Source organism: Phyllobates terribilis, unplaced genomic scaffold (genome assembly GCF_046119375.1).
Source record: "Phyllobates terribilis strain yellow unplaced genomic scaffold, ASM4611937v1 Scaffold_8__6_contigs__length_399053987, whole genome shotgun sequence".
NCBI classification, from domain to species: Eukaryota; Metazoa; Chordata; class Amphibia; order Anura; family Dendrobatidae; genus Phyllobates; species Phyllobates terribilis.
This window is the reverse complement of record NW_027362768.1, coordinates 335,436,789-335,454,129: the sequence shown is the minus strand read 5'-3', so window position 1 is coordinate 335,454,129 and position 17,341 is coordinate 335,436,789. Positions and strand designations below refer to the sequence as shown.

The following is a 17,341-nucleotide window of genomic DNA, read 5'->3' as shown; positions in this document are numbered from 1 at the left end:
AATGGATTGCAAAATGCTTGTGATCAGATCATCTTGCACTGCAACAGAAAAATGCATTTTTTTTCCATTTTCTGCCACATTTTGTCTTTAATTAATCTGTTTGTAAATGTCAGGGGTGCTTTCAATGAGCCGCATGGATGAGTTGAACTACATACCAGTAACTTGAAATAGTTAGTGTTGGGAACATGGCATTAAAGGCACGCTAACCTTATCAGAACAGTTTAAGGGAAGAGTCAGACGGCCTTAAATTCGAACAAAGATCGCAACGTAATGCACGGACCGGCCGGAAGCTCTCCCAATCTGAGCATGACAGCATGTATTTCTATGCAGCTGTCATGTTCAGGTCGGGAGAGCTGCCAGCCAGCCCGAGCATTGCGTTGCAATCCTTGTCCGAGTTATACGGCCGCCTGACTCTTCCTTAATGGTGATTGTTATATCATTTCCCTGTTGACTTTTTAAGGCAGTGTTCATAATTGCATTATTTTTTTTAAAAAATGTGGTGCCAGATCTGTATTGTGATGGGTACTATCAATGCCCAATGAACCCTGTTGACTTGGGGTCAGTCGGAGTTCATTGTCTGCAGTGTGGACATAACTTTGAGGGGTTATTCTCATCTTAGAAAGTTAGCACCTATACCTAACAAAGGTGATAACTCACTGATTTCTGGAGGTCCCACCTCTAAGACCACCATCAATCTCTCGAGAATTGGTCTCTTAGGTTCTCCATCTGGATGTGCACCACGGCTCCATTGATTCTCTATCAGACTGCTGTAGATAGTGGACTATCGGCGGATAGGTGATAACTCACTAACATTGGAATAACCCATCAGTTCAAGTAATGCCTTATGTTATTTCTCCATAATCTTTTTGTTTTCTCTGAAAATCATTTCTCTTTCTTAAAGCTACAATATTACAAACATAATAAGAACCTAGAGTAATGCATGACCCATTGAACTTGCATGCACAATAATATGGCATAGAATAATGATTTTGAGCTATGTTCACATTTGTAGCAGAGCCTCTGTTATTCCTGATCACATGTTGCACTCTTTTCAAATCAAAATGATGGACATGTAGCAAATCGACAGGCAAAACCCCCATGTAATCTCTAGGTGCTACATGCTCGCATAGCAAAACCCATGTACTAGAAGAAAAGACCAAGTGCACACTACTGAGTAACATGAAAAATACAATTTAATTAAAGCTCCAATAACAAATACAAGGAAACAACACAAAAGGTTAAAATCCATAAAAAAACACAAATATTAAACTGGCCCACCTTGATTAGTGGCCAGAATTGCCTCCTATCTCCTGTTCACGAAGCTCCATTGCAAGAAAATATATAAGTGCCAGACAGCATAAAGTGCAATTATGTAGTGTAACAAATTACCATATTTTGCGGATTATAAGACGCACTGGATTATAAGACGAACCCCAAATTTTGGGGTGCAAAATAGGAAAAATGTTTTGCTTAAATAAAATGGTGCGCTTTATAATCCTGGGGGGCAGCGATGGTGGAGCGGGCATCACACATACCTGACATTGGTGGCGGAGGCAGGAGTCGGGCGATGCTTCGGGCCCCGGTGGTGGCGGTGAGATTTTGCGGCCCTGTCCTTCAGAAGCCGGCGGAGACATGCTGCGGGCCCCGGCGGTGGCAGTGACATACTGCGGGCCGAGATCTCGACCGGCACATGCTCCGGTGGCCATTTTGCCGAAGCACAGCGCTATGCATCGGACAGGGGACTTTTACGCTCACCACCAGCTTCTGCAGGATGGGCCCGCATCATCTCACCGCCGGGGCCCGCAGCATCGCCCCACTACCGCCGCAGCCGCCGTTCCCAATCCGACCCCGCCCCCCCCAGGTAAAAATGTAAGTTCGCATTATAAGACGCAAATTTGGGGTGGGAAAAGTGCGTCTTATAATCCCCAAAATATGGTATATGCATATATTAAACCTGATATTCCAAAACCAGAATTAATACAAAATCCAACATCAGGCAGTAAAGTGTTCTAGTGCCAAAAATACAGTTATATGAAAAAGTTTGGGCACCCCTATTAATCTTAAGCTTAATGTTTTATAAAAATTGGTGTTTTTGCAACAGCTATTTCAGTTTGATATATGTAATAACTGTTGGACACAGCAATGTTTCTGCCTTGAAATGAGGTTTATTGTACTACAGAAAATGTGCAATCTGCATTCAAACAAAATTTGACAGGTGCATAAGTATGGGCACCTCACCAGAAAAGTGACATTAATATTTAGTAGATCCCCCTTTTGCAAAAATAACAGCCTCTAGTCGCTTCCTGTAGCTTTTAATGATTTCCTGGATCCTGGATGAAGGTATTTTTGACCATTCCTCTTTACAAAACAATTCCAGTTCAGTTAAGTTTGATGGTCGCCGAGCATGGACAGCCCTCTTCAAATGATCCCACAGATGTTCAATGATATTCAGGTCTGGGGACTGGGATGGCCATTCCAGAGCATTGTAATTGTTCCTCTGCATGAATGCCTGAGTAGATTTGGAGCGGTGTTTTGGATCATTGTCTTGCTGAAAGATCCATCCCCTGCGTAACTTCAACTTTGTCACTGATTCTTGAACATTATTGTCAAGAATCTGCTGATACTGAGTGGAAGCCATGCGTCCCTCAACTTTAACAAGATTCCCGTTGCCGGCATTGGCCACACAGCCCCAAAGCATGATGGAACCTCCACCAAATTTTACTGTGGGTAGCAAGTGTTTTTCTTGGAATGCTGTGTTTTTTGCCGCCATGCATAATGCCTTTTTGTATGACCAAACAACTGAATCTTGGTTTCATCAGTCCACAGGACCTTCTTCCAAAAAGAAATTGGCTTCTCCAAATGTGCTTTTGCATACCTCAGCCGACTCTGTTTGTGGCGTGCTTGCAGAAACGGCTTCTTTCGCATCACTCTCCCATACAGCTTCTCCTTGTGCAAAGTGCGTTGTATAGTTGACCGATGCACAGTGACACCATCTGCAGCAAGTTGATGCTGCAGCTCTCTGGAGGTGGTCTGAGGATTGTCCTTGACTGATCTCACCATTCTTCTTCTCTGCCTTTCTGATGTTTTTCTTGGCCTGTCACTTCTGGCCTTAACAAGAACTATCCCTGTGTTCTTCCATTTCCTTACTATGTTCCTCACAGTGGAAACTGACAGGTTAAGTCTCTGAGACAGCTTTTTGTATCCTTCGCCTGAACAACTATGTTGAATAATCTTTGTTTTCAGATCATTTGACAGTTGTTTTGAGGAGCCCATGATGCCACTCTTCAGAGGAGATTCAAACAGGAGAACAACTTGCAAGTGGCCACTTTAAGTAGCTTTTCTCATGATTGCATACACCTGGCTATGAATTTCAAAGCACAATGAGGTTACAAAACCAAAAAAAGTGCTTTAGTAAGTCAGTAAAAAGTAGGTAGGAGTATTTAAAACAAGAAAATTATAAGGGTGCCCATACTTATGCACCTGTCAAATTTTGTTTGAATGCAGATTGCACATTTTCTGTTAGTACAATAAACCTCATTTCAAGGCAGAAACATTACTGTGTCCAACAGTTATTACATATATCAAACCGAAATAGCTGTTGCAAAAACACCAATTTTTATAAAACATTAAGCTTAAGATTAAGAGGGGTGCCCAAGCTTTTTCATATAACTGTAAATGGCAAATAATATTACAGAGACCCTAGAGGAAGGAAGGGTTTCACATGTTCCCAAGTGTATCGTCACTTCACTTGTGGCTTCCTCAAGGGTCTAATTAAAATGATGGACACCTCATTGGAATCAAACTGTAATCATTATGGGTCAAAGAGTCTACCAGATGCTACTGGAGCCCAATGAGCAATGGCTCCTATACTGCATTGTGGTTTCCATTACAAAAGAAACCACTTTTAGATCTTTTGCTCACCTCTATATTATAGTCCTTATCTGGATATGATTACAATTTGAAGCTTACAATTGGTTTTGTACATGTTATTGAATTTCCAAGTTATTTCTCTGTTCTTGACCTGATTAATTCATTCATAAAAATTTAGTTACAGGGAAGCCATCATGAAAAATGACCTGGTGTTTAAAGTCAGGTTTTTGTGTTACATATATTTGAAAAAAAAGTAGCAATGTTTTTTTTTTCATATCACAAACTTTATTAAAAAACTAAAATAGTAATCTTGCAATTTTCACACTGACCACTGGGTCTGTTTTAGACTCATTCTTCCAGTTCTTTTAGGAAGAGTTTTCAGCAGGCTCCTTTTCATCAAAGACTGGATTACAATGACAAGTAACACCTCTATACACAGCTGATCACACTAGATCCACCAATCACAATAGGTGATGTCACAGCTCACCCTCCCTTCATAACTTTTTGCACATGCTCATTTGATGCTTTAATACAAAAGATTGGGTCAGAGTCTGTTCATTGTGGTTAATGTCCATGTGTTGTTTCCTGAAACAGCAGGAAGTTAGAGTCTAAAAAATCCCCAGTGGCAAATGTGAAAATTACAAGATTTATATTACTTTTTTTTACTACAAGTTGTGATGTGAAAAAAAAAAAGATTTCCAAAAATGCAAATAACACATAAACCCTATTTAAACAAATAATAGAGCATCTTGATGGTAGCTTCTCCCACTGATTCCAAAATGAGGATCTGACATGTCTTCTGGAGTGTGTGCCACCATATCACTGTCCATGGGACTGGGTGATAGCTGTACTGTCTATCTCTGGCACTGCCATAGGTAATGGATGGTGCTCAATTCTAACAGAATATTTCAGTTCAATGGGGATCCCATCAATTGGACCCATAGTCATCAGTAAAGTAGCACTTAACTCGAGGATAGGTTATAACTTGCCCAGTTGATCATAGTTGTCACCCAACAGACCCCCTAACATATTACATCTAAAATCCAATGAGTACACTTCAAAATCGGCCCTCAAAAAGAATGAAAAATTCCTACAAAAAAAGAATGGTGAGATGGCTAGGAAATTCTCCTAATCTGACTCCAGATGGTCCAGATTTCCTTGTGGCCAGATTTTTTACATGACTCATAATTCACAAACACAGATGTCAAAAATTTCTAAAGTACCTCTTGAACTGTTAGACATTTTTGGTTCCTAATCGTATGGAAAGGGGTTTCTAAATTGAGAAATAAAATTACTTTTCAAATTTAGAGTTGGAAGATAGAGAAAAAAAAATTACGTAGGAAATAAGCTATTCTAGAGCTCTTACTCCATATGACTACAGGAAAATATATATATCTTTGTTCTGCATTAGCCAGAAGATAGAAAAATATTAAGATTTGAGAGTTCTCATTGGTTAATACCTTTTAATGGCTAACTGAAAAGATGGTAACAGGTTGCAATATGCCTGATGAAGAGACCTGAGTAGTCTGGAAAGCTTGCAATTTGTTGCCATCGTTTCAGTTAGCCATTAAAAGGTATCAACCACTGAGGACTCTCAAATCTTAATATTTTTCTATCTTCTGGCTAATGCAGAACAAAGATATATATTTTTCCTGTAGTCATATGGAGTAAGAGCTCTAGAATAGCTTATTTCCTACGTAATTTTTTTTTCTCTATCTTCCAACTCTAAATTTGAAAAGTAATTTTATTTCTCAATTTAGAAACCCCTTTTTTTATCATCACAAAGTTTACCCCATGAAAAAGTCACTCTCAGCGGAAACTAATGTATGTTTTGCCTTTTGTGGCACATTGTTCGCTTTAACTCTAATTTAAATTAGAATTAAGTGAATTGAAAGAATATTTGTTGTTGTAGCTGGCATGAAAAGCGTTACAAAAGTAAGGGAAAGAAATCAAGCTGCCCTAACGCAGCTGTCAATGTCAAAACCATTCAGCTTTTTTTCCTGTCTACGTATATATTTTTTTCTTTTTCCAATTAAGAAAAAAATATTTTTTTTTTTTCACTCCCTATTAACGTTCTCGAACTAGAAATGAAGGAACCAATTAGGTTTGTAATTTAATGCAAACATTTTCAAAAATAATCTATTACCTATTCACGTCAGTTTAAGGCTCTGTTCACATGTCCTCCATTTGTAATGCATCCACTATTATAAAAAACTACTTTTACATTGATGTGCTATCCTTAGGAAAGGGTATCAATGTCTATTCAGCCGGGGTCCGGCACCCCCGCCGATTAGCTGTTATCGTTGTCGTCGGCAGCGACTGCTGGCCGGAAGTGCTTACTTGCGGAACTTGGCAGTCTACTTGTAGTGGCCAGGGCTTGGCACTGCATATTCACCATCTATTGCTTTGAATAAAAGGCGGATGTGCAGTACACCGCGACAGCCACTACAAGGAGACGGCCAAGCTCCACAAGTAAGCACTTCCGGCCGGCAGCTGCTGCCACCGATAACAGCTGATCAGGGGGGTGCTGAGTGTCCGACCCCAGCCAATCAGACATTGATGCCCTATCCTATGAATAGGGCATCAATATAAAAGTAGTGGACAACCTCTTTAAATGAAGTAGTCCCGTTTGGAAAATTTTAAAAATCATATATTCACCTCCGGCCCCAGCACCGTTCCAACAATGTCAGCGCCAAGTGTACCGGAATTCGCGTGGCCTTTAAAAAACAGTTTAGTTAACAGATTACATACAGTAACAGATGACCATCCGTTATGATCCATGTCCCATAGACTTCAATGTTAAAAAAAATGGATAAAAAAAAGTTGTGCAGACTTTTTGATCCAATAAAAAAATGGATTAAAGCTCGAAAGGAAGAAAATGGAAGAAATTTTAGGAAATTTCGCTCCCCTGTAAAATGAATAGATCTCGCACTGGATCTTTTTTGTCTGTTTCATTTTTATCATCCCAAAACATATCCAAAAAACGGAAATAGCTATTGGAAATGTGAATGTAACCTGAGATAAAATACACAACCAATGAAATCTGCACGATGGTGATAAAATGTGTATCTAATGTAAAACATACAACTTGTACAACATGTATAACAAATACCAAAAAGGTCAAATAAAATAGATTGCTACGTCCATAATAAAAAAAAAAATAATAAGAATAAGAATACTATATAATAATATAATACTTTTTATAATAATATAAATAATAAAATAATAAGAATACTATATAATAACATAATATTATTTATAATAATATAAGTACTAAAATAATAATAATATAAATACTATATAATATAATATTTATAATAATAGAAATACTAAAATAATAATAATATAACTACAACATAACAATATAATATAGTAGTATTTATAATAATATAAATGCTAAAATAAATATAATAGAAATACTACATAATTATATACTATAATTTATAATAATATAAATACTAAAATAATAATATAAATAGTATATAATAATATAATATTATTTATAATACTGTAAATAGTAAGATAATAGCATATAATAATATTATATAATATATAATATTATTCATAATACTATAAATAATAACACTAATAACAATAATATAAATAATATATAAATATGATATTATATTATTTATAATATATAAATATATAATAATAAATAATAAAAAAATAGGATAAACCTAACTAAACATAAAATAACAGAATAAAAGTAAATAAATAATTCATGAGATATTTGCATTATTACACAATGTGTAACTCAAAGTATTTAGGTTAGATATAAGAGATTTATAGTAAATAAAAATGTAGAATTATTATTTTTTTTTCAAAATCACAATTCGGGGAGGTTGAGTGCCTTTAATGTTGAAGGTTACAATACTATTTTAGTATTAGTGGACCTGTTATTCCTACTCTTTTTTTTCTCTCGTATTTCTCATGGTCCAGTTGAGTTTTTTTTTTAATTTGTGGATGTTTAGTTTGTTCCTTATTACTTATTTCTATGATTTTATTTTTTGATACCCAAGAGGGCATTAGACTTGTCATGAGAGTTGGCAAATATGTACTTGGAGTATTTTGAATGCAATATGAGACGGAGCAGGTGACGTCCCTCCTGACCATGAATACAATACTCCTTATCCTTCCTTCTTTCTTTCTCTCCTTTATTTTGCTTACATTCCCCTTGGATAGCAGGCAGAATCTTATCCTTACTTCTTCAAGCAGATACAATATTCTTTTTCGGGGTGTCTGAATAGGACTCCAGCAAAGCAATGCTGCAATATGATAACATGCTGGAGGTTGCTATTTTTATGAAATCAAAAACTTTTATACCGATATATTTTCAACTAAACAAAAAAAAAAAAAAGGGAAAGGATGAATGAGAGAACGAATGAATGGACTTCTTGGATTGAAATCTCAGTACTTTGCACCATTTGCTATCCTGTGAGATCTTGACGATTGTTTGTTCTGCTTGACATAAATCTTTTAACACTCCATTCAGTTCACTGCTATGTTTTTCTTGTATGATCAACTCGTATCTGCTACATTCACTTTGGATGTTTCAGGCGTTTCGGCATCTGGGGGCCTGCCATAACCTTGCATTTATCTGGCTTGTCTTCCTGCGCCAAAAAGCATGAAACCCGACTATAACATTCCACATTAATGGCATGAAAAAAAATGTGCGCAAATCACAAAAAAAAGCATGCTACTTTTGACATATGTTCCCATGAACTGTATTTTTTTATTAAATTACTGCTCATTAAAGATGAACAATTTTGTATAAAACATATCCAATGACTTCTATGCTCTTTATTATTATACTGTTGTTGTCATTTTATAATGTCAATTCCGAGACAATTGCCTGTCAGTTCATAAAAATATTAATTTCCAGTTCTGTAACTAATGATAAAATATTATTTATTGATTTTTTTTTTTAGAATTTATTTTAGTTATTTTTTCTTATTTATGTTAGGGTTCAGCAAATATTAATTTCCAGTTCTGTAACTAATGATAAAATATTATTTATAGCTTTTTTTTTATAATTGTTTTAGTTATTTTTCCTTATTTATGTTAGGGCTCAGCAAATATTAATTTCCAGTTCTGTAACTAATGATAAAATATTATTTATTGATTTTTTAAAATATTTTTTTAGTTATTTTTTCTTATTTATTTTAGGGTACAGAAAACATCAATTTCCAGTTCTGTAACTAATGATAAAATATATATATTTTTTTTTTTTGTTTAGCATTTTTTTAGTTTTTTTTTTTTTATTTATGTTAGGGTTCAGCAAATATTAATTTCCAGTTCTGTAACTAATGATAAAATATTATTTATTTAATTTTTTTATCATTTTTTTTAGGTTTGTTTTTTTTATTTATGTTAGGGTTCAGCAAATATGAATTTCCAGTTCTGTAACTAATGATAAAATAATATTTATTGACTTTTTTATATAATTTTTTATTGTTATTTTTTCTTATTTATTTTAGGGTTCAGCAGACATTAATTTCCAGTTCTGTAACTAATGAAAAAATATTATTTATTGAAATTTTTTTTATCATTTTTTTAGTTATTTTTTTTATTTATGTTAGGGTTTGATTTATTATTGCTATTATTATTATTATTATTATATACATTTTTTTTGTTATGTTTTTATTTATGTTTGGGTTTGATATATCATAATAATAATAATAATAATTATTATTATTATTATTATTATTATTATATACATATTTTATCCATTAGCTCAGTAAATATCAGAAATGGAATTAAAGAGGAAATATTACTTATAATTATCATGTTAAAAAGTTTGTTTAGACTTTTATTTAGATCCATTAAATTTTGAAGTATTAATTACATTTAAATATTATTCAAATATTCTTACAGATAGGACAATCAGTCTATGATTAAACATGTTTTTTTTTTACTATAGATAAATTAAATAATACAGTGATTAATTTAAGAAAAAAAAATGTTTCGGAGTTTTATTAATTTTTTTTTCAATGGTTGGAAACCTAAGGAACAATGTTTAGGTACAAATAATAGTAATAAAAATAGCATAAAAAATGTAAAAAAAAAATTAGAGCATGCTTGGAGCATATATGTTTGTGTGTGTGCTTACGTGTGTTTATTTCCGGCCTCGAGATATTGGTTATCGAATGTTTGCAGTGTGCAGTTGCTTCCTGTTCCCGTGATTGACTTTAAAAAAAAAAATTCTTTAAGCATTACTAAAAAGTTTTTTTCAACTCTCCCTAATGAGAAGTTAATCACGAATTATTAGGAAAAAAACAAACAAAAATCACTCATACAAGTTATTTTTTTTACACTGCTCCTGTAAGTTACACAATACCAACCTAAAAGTGTTTTTGAAAAATAATGAAAAATACAGAATATAAAAATTTTTACCTTTAATTTCCCTTTATCAAGTATTCATACCCGATTCTTCACGTTAAAAAAATTAAACCTATTTTGTGTCGTTTTCACTAAACAAACATCACATGATCACCACTAATATTCAGGTTAGGAAACTTATGTGGTGTCTCTGTTTATTTGTACTGTTTGTACTGTACGTAAATCCTTTGTCGTCTTAAATTCCTGTGTTAATACTTTCCCCAAAAAAATTACCAAATTTATTTTGTGGGTTTAGGTTTTTTTTTGTTTTATTTCTTTTATATACCGTATATAAAAAATTGAAAAAAAAAATTCTTTATTAACTTCTTTGTTTCTTTTATTTTGTTTTATTTCTTTTCTTTTTTTGTAATTTTGCCCTAATATTTCTACGGCAGAAGGCCTTCTGAATTCAAAAACTTCGGGATCTTTCGATTACTAGAACGTATCATTTCTCAGAGTTGTTCTGCCGCTGGCGTACGCACTTGTTTCATTTGTGCTTTTGGTATCTGAAGAGAACTTTTATTGCAGCCTTACATTTCATATTGAAATCTCCTAGAAGATTACCCACTTGAGCTATAGAACACTAACAGCATGCACAGCAGGAGACTGAGTGTTTCTCAGTGGTGGGCAAAAGTGTTTTTTTTTTCCGCTTCCAACAAAATAAGCCACATTATTTTTTGCTATGATTTTGCCTTCTTTTTTAATTGGTAAAAACAAAAAAAATTATGTTTTTCAAGTTATTTCATCCCCTACGTATTTTCAATTAATACTATAGACTAGTACATTAGGAAAAAATATATATACTTGTTCATATATAAATATATTTTTTCTCTAGATGTAGAACATTTAAAGAAATGTCAAATATGTATAAAAGTTGCACATATTTTAGACTTTTTTCATTTAGTTATTTTTTTAAATGTGCCATTTGTATGGTAGTAAAAAAAAATGTAAACGGTTGGCAACTTTTAATTTATTTCAGACCATTATTGATTATTTTTTTTATAAAATATATAGGGTTAATGGTTTTAAATTATCATAAATTAGAATAAATATAGGCATTGCAAATTTGCTTAAATCTTAATGATGAGAGAATTTGCCAAAATTCAAATTCGGCAATTTACTCGAATTTGGCTAAGAAATTCAATTTGCATCAAAGTTATTCAATGCAAACAAATCACAATCCCTTTTAACCACTGCGGTCTTTCTAGACCCTAGATCAGAATAAAAATGGGGGAATAAAAATACTCTCCTTGCTCCTTATGTCACAGCCCCTTGAAAATCCAGACCTAAGGGTGCAGTTAGACGGCCGTATATCTTGGACGGAGATCAGAATTCAATTCACGGACTGGCCAGCAGCTCTACCAGCCCGAGCTTGATAGCTGCGTAGAAATTCATCAAGCTGTGGGGAGAGCTGGCTGCCAGTCTGTGCACTACGTTCCGATCTTGCTCCGATTTATACCGCCATCTGCCTGCTTCCTAATAGTGTCCTCTTCGGCTCTTCTTTCATCTTCACTCAGTGCAGTGGAACGGATGGTGAATATATTTTTGTCTGCTGTCTACAATTTAGGAAACTAACAGCTGGCTGAGTTTGCCCAAAGGAAAATGCGAAAAAAATGGATTACGGAAATACTCAATTTTTTTCCAAAAGTTGGAGCGAATTCAATTCACCTCAAACAGATTCGCCAAAAATTGCATCAAAGTTTATAAAATTATCAAACATCAAGATTATAGAACTTAGACATCTATCTGCGGAAAATTTCTTCAGTAATCAATTTGTTTCGATTTATTCATGGGCAGGGGCATAAAAGGAAATGGCTGAATAGGAATTTATGCCCTGATATTAAAAAAATTGGCATGTATGCCTGTGTTAAATGAATGCGCCTGTTCAACCAGTGAAGGCAATCCCTTGTAAGTGCCAGTGCCCCCCAAAAATTGGCAAAAAATCCCTTTGACGTATATATGTGGTCCAGTTCATAGAAAAGTCCTGTGAAATTTTTATTTAATATTTTATTTATATGTAAAAAAATAACGTCCATGCAATTTTTGTGGCCATACCAAGATAATTTTTGTGTGTAAGTGTGTGATTTCAATGATCTCCAATACGTATAAAAAAAATTGCTGTGGAAACGTATGTGAAGTCCATGTGTTGTGAAATAGCGAATAAAATCAATCACAATAATTATTCATTTCTTATGATTCATTATGAGCTCATTTAAGAGGAAAATGATGGATGCAAATAAAAAGGAAATCTAAACGTAAAATAAACATTAACATAAAGGTTTCTGGAAAGTGACAGAAATGGATTAAGCTATTCCTGACATTATAGGGTCATTTACTACAGGTGGAGCAAGTAACATTTACACCAATATGATGCCCACACTGCTTTGCCCACCTACAGATTGCAGATATTTTGGGAGTTTATTTTTCCTGCAGCACTACTACAGGGGAAATTAGGTATTACACAGTGCGTATTCAAATTAGTTGGTTGTCCATAAGAGAAACTGTTTGTAAGGCCAAATTCATACACCGGTGAAACATTGTTCGAGGACGGAGCCTGATCCTCGGACCGGTTGCAGGTCTACTGACCCAAACTCAACAGCCTTTGATGCTGTTGAGTTCAGATCAGGAGACCCTTGGCTGGTCAGGACATCATGGTCCATACTAAGACCATGTTTCACAGATGTGTGAATTTGGCCTAACCGTTCTTCACTCTGGCCAAGAGATGATGATTCTTAACCGAGGACCCCCCTATTAACTTAGAGAACTCCTTTAATTCAAGACTGTGAGATATCAGTTTAATACAAACAAGAAACATTGACTGTGCTCAGATCGGCAGACCCGGCCCAACCGCTGGGTATTCCAATCTGAGCTAACTGCTTTGTATGTACCCAGGAAGCGGATAGCTCAGTTCGGGAGAACCAGTGGTCAGGCCATGTCTGCCGATCTGAGACCAGTTGTTTCATCTTTGTATTAAACTGTCATCCCACAGTCTTGACCCAATGGGCTTGTCTGGTCTTCTGATCTGAGCATGGTTTGTGCTTTATGGATGTATGAAAATAGCTAAATCAATATTAACAAAGTCCCATGACTTTAAGGGTCTATTATACAACCAACCTACCGAGAAACAAAGATTTTGAAGTTGGAAGGTTCAATTACTTCTATATTGACCAGTATGTGTCCATACTAGAGAGAATTATCCCCCTATTTGAATAACATGTCATCGTTAAAGTCATTGGTGTCAAGGTAAAAGATCCAATTCCAATTTTTGTACTTGGGCCCAAGATATACTGTGTAATGTCATGCAAGGAATCCCATGAACACTTTGGGATCATATAAAAATATCTCGCTTCCCCGTACCCCATAATATAGTCAAAGCCCTCCAAAGTTATTTCCAGATGCTCCATACAAAAAGGTTCTAGTTTTTGGCAAGAACCATTGCCATCACAGTAATAGTGAATAAGTGGTAATAGTTTCCTACCACTACCATGAATGAAAGAACATATAGCATCAATAAGCAGTTATCAAAAACTATACATTTTCCAAAAATTGACCAAAAAACCCTCTACCATGTGATAACATCAGATCTTAATTTCTTATAAATTCATTCATACTTGTGTTTTAGCAATGTCTGTATTTGGACAAAGAGGTGTGAGCATTCTGCCCATCGTAAATGACCCTACAATACAATGTGTCATCTTTTTGCCTCTATGTTCCGGTTTTAATTGTAGAATAAGTGTTACTAAACATCATGTCTAGTTAATAAGTTTATAAAGAAAAACTAATGCTCCCCATTCACTCATAAGGTTTAGGGACACCTAACTGAATAATCTAGTCCATGTTTAGGTAATTTTTATCTTTCTATTATTATCTATTTTTGATAATTCTATTTTTTGATACTAGGCTTCATTGGGTGAAAAAGAAAAACAAATGTTATTTCTATTCTTCTAAACTGTGTTTTTCTCCATACATGAAAACAAACAGATGCCGACAGAGCTCAAAAACATGGCATGGATGAATTCATATCTTCAAACCCATGTAACTTTGATCACGCCACCCTATTTGAGATGGTTCAGCGGCTTACACTAGACCATAGACTCAACGACTCGTACTCTTGCCTGGTAAGTTGCTGATACTTATGTACGGTGGTCAGGCTTCTGAGTTGGCATGATGTCATGTGGATTTGGTTTTCCATAGTAGAAAATTAAATATTAGTGACTTAAAGGGGTTGCTCAGCTAAAACATGTCGATAAATGTGCCAAACTTAGTAAGTTGGTGTCCTTCATGGGACAGCATTTTCTATGTTTGCATGTGATCAGAGCTGTATGTATTGGGGGCAAGCTGACTGCTTATTTAAAAAGCTAAGCCACCCCATTCTCTATCAAGACCAATTCTTTACAGGACCACTTGAGTGTTTTTTTATTGCCCCCATTGTTAGCCATCAGTAATATGTATACAATGGGGCCAATTCATAAAAGCTTTTACTCCAGCACAGTGGCATAAAAGTTTTGAAAAGTTGCAAAATGTTTGTGCAACGTTGAGTTGTGTAAACATTTTGCAAATTTTGGTGCTTGCGACACCTTGAATCATCTCTGTTGCAAGGGGCGAAGCTTTGGAAGAGATGGGGCCATGCACACCCATCCAATTAATTACAAGTGACAATATTTTGTACTCCAGAAATGCTACTCCGGTACCATATCCGGTGCAGTGCACAAATGTGCACATCGATGTGCCGACTTCATTAAGTGGCATGCGCCTCTTAAATTTGCCCCCTTGCACTCTATCAAGAGTAGCATAGCGCGAGCTTAACGAGAGCATGCGCTACGCCAGTCCTGATGAATTGGTCCCATTGTTGTCTGTATTAAACTACTTACTGTCACTGCCTTCTGTTGTTTCAAGCAATGCTCCAGTCCTCTACTGCATCATGTGTCATGTGGTCACAGTTATGGCTAGCCGGCTCACACAGCGTCTATTTGTGGACCACATGTCACATGTAAGGCTTGCATTAAGAAAGGAACTAATGATCCACAGTGTGAGCCAGTAAGCTAGAGCTGTGGTCACATGATTCAGAAGGGGACTCGAGCAGCGCTGGAAATGGCAGAAAACAGCGATAGGTAAATATTCCAATGGACACACTGAGCACATTTCTGATGACTAATGGAACAGACAATAAAAAAAAAGGTTGAAGTGGTCCTTTTAGATTTCCACGTTATTGAACTGTAATACTTTCCCCATACACATGTTTTTGGACACAAATGTACCTTTGTATGCCCCCAATGTCATATTCCATTCAATGTCAAATTACTAAGTTATTGTTCATAGTGGAGAATAACTCCATATGGTATAATATGGAATACAAAATCACTTTTCAGTGGCACGCTGTGTAATATAAGAGCCATAGGAACATGCGTATGTTATCATAGAGGTGTTTCACCTTTCTGCCTGAGGTTTAAAAAAGGTCGTTTATTGTAAAAGTCACTGGCTCAATCTCTATTTTGTGCCAGTTTATGTTAATGCAGATTGAATCTCAATGCAGACGTTTAGGGTTAGAACAGCTTCCGGTGTAGAAGAGCAAGAAATCAGGGCCAAATGTAGTCCAAGTTAGCAATTGCACTTAGAACTTTTTTTTAATGTTACTTCTCATAAAATACATTGAATAATATTCCTAAATTGTTTAAAAAAATAATACTTTCTGAACAGCCTGGAAGAACAAAAAACATTTTTTCTTGGCTAAAGATTAGTGAGGAGGTTTGATGTTCGTTGGGTGTGTAAACAATTCCATTATACGGAACATCTCTTGTGCTCTACCTTCTAATTTGCCTCCTTTGGTCTGTACTTTACTCACTGGCCATTCGTAATCAATACTAAAAGCAATAGCTATCAATTAACAGTAGCTTAAAACCATAACTACTATCCATATGGGAAAGCTATAATTGTACAATTAAATCAAGCTCTGTTGCATTTTCATGGATCATTGGTTGTAGTGTTTTTAGGGTCATCTGCTCGCGGCTGACAGACATCTGTTCATATACTGACAAGCTATAAAAATGGAGCTCTAGAGCCATGAAATAAAGGGATCTGTATGTAATTTTCTAACTTTTGGATCAACCCTCATCCCTAGATCCATATAGATGAAATGCAGATATAGACTTCAATTGATGCATCCTTCATCTATAAAAGAACCTAAGTCCACAAGCAAGGACCACTCTAGAACTTTTCCCCTCAAGACCAACATACATGGACTCGATCTTTGCTATGTTTGAGCCTATATGGTGCCACGTACAATCAATACAGTTTTGGGCCACCAAACAATAGCTACTTGGTGTGCCGTAAAATATGTTGCCACCATATGGCACCATAAATTGGATATTCTCTGAATATTAATAAAGCAATGCTGTATGGCACAGAATTAATTCAGTGAACATTTCTATAATATATCATCTGGTAAAAAAATGGTATTGTCTTTTTTTCCCAAAAGGAGGCACACAAGAGCACAATATGGGCCCATATATAGGGATGAGCAGACCCGTGGAAGATCGGGTTGGCCCAGTTCGACTGAACTTTAGTCCAAAATTGGGTTCGGATACCAGAACTGTACCCAAACTCGAACCTGAACCCGACCCCATAGAAATCAATCTCTCTCTTCTCTCCGGACTCTTGAACTGTAAAACGGACTTCCAGGAGAATCCTGAAATTTACAGTTCGGGTTTGCTCATCTCTACCCGTAGACTCATAGAGGAGCTTTATTAGTGTGGGTATATCAGATGATTAGGCTACCCAATGTAGGAGCAGCATATGACAACTATGAGTCCATTCTCCTGTTAGTCAAAAAGGCTCAAAATATTGTGTCATATCAAGAGATGACATACCATTAGTACAACCTGTAAAGGGGCTCGAGAGGTAAGGGGGATGCTTCCACCTCCAAAGCATTAAGCTGCTTCTGTCATGGACACAACAATGGGTGCATTATACTGAACTATTGGACTGCAAAGAGCCCATATACTGTTCTTGCCTGGTAGCCCTATTCTGTCTCTGTCAAAATCTCTGTCGTCTGGCTAATAGAAGCAAAGAAACACATTGAACTAATAGCTAT

General features: G+C 35.5%; 1 protein-coding gene across 16 annotated transcripts in view; it reads left to right on the top strand.

The window, feature by feature from the left end:
* Nucleotides 1-17,341, top strand: part of CADPS (calcium dependent secretion activator) — a 646,882-nt gene that overhangs the window by 445,014 nt on the left and 184,527 nt on the right. For all 16 annotated transcript variants that reach the window (XM_073644657.1, XM_073644651.1, XM_073644660.1 and 13 more), the window contains exon 12: nt 14,233-14,369. In XM_073644657.1, the coding sequence (XP_073500758.1) occupies nt 14,233-14,369 (137 nt within the window). The remainder of the gene's footprint in view (nt 1-14,232; nt 14,370-17,341) is intronic.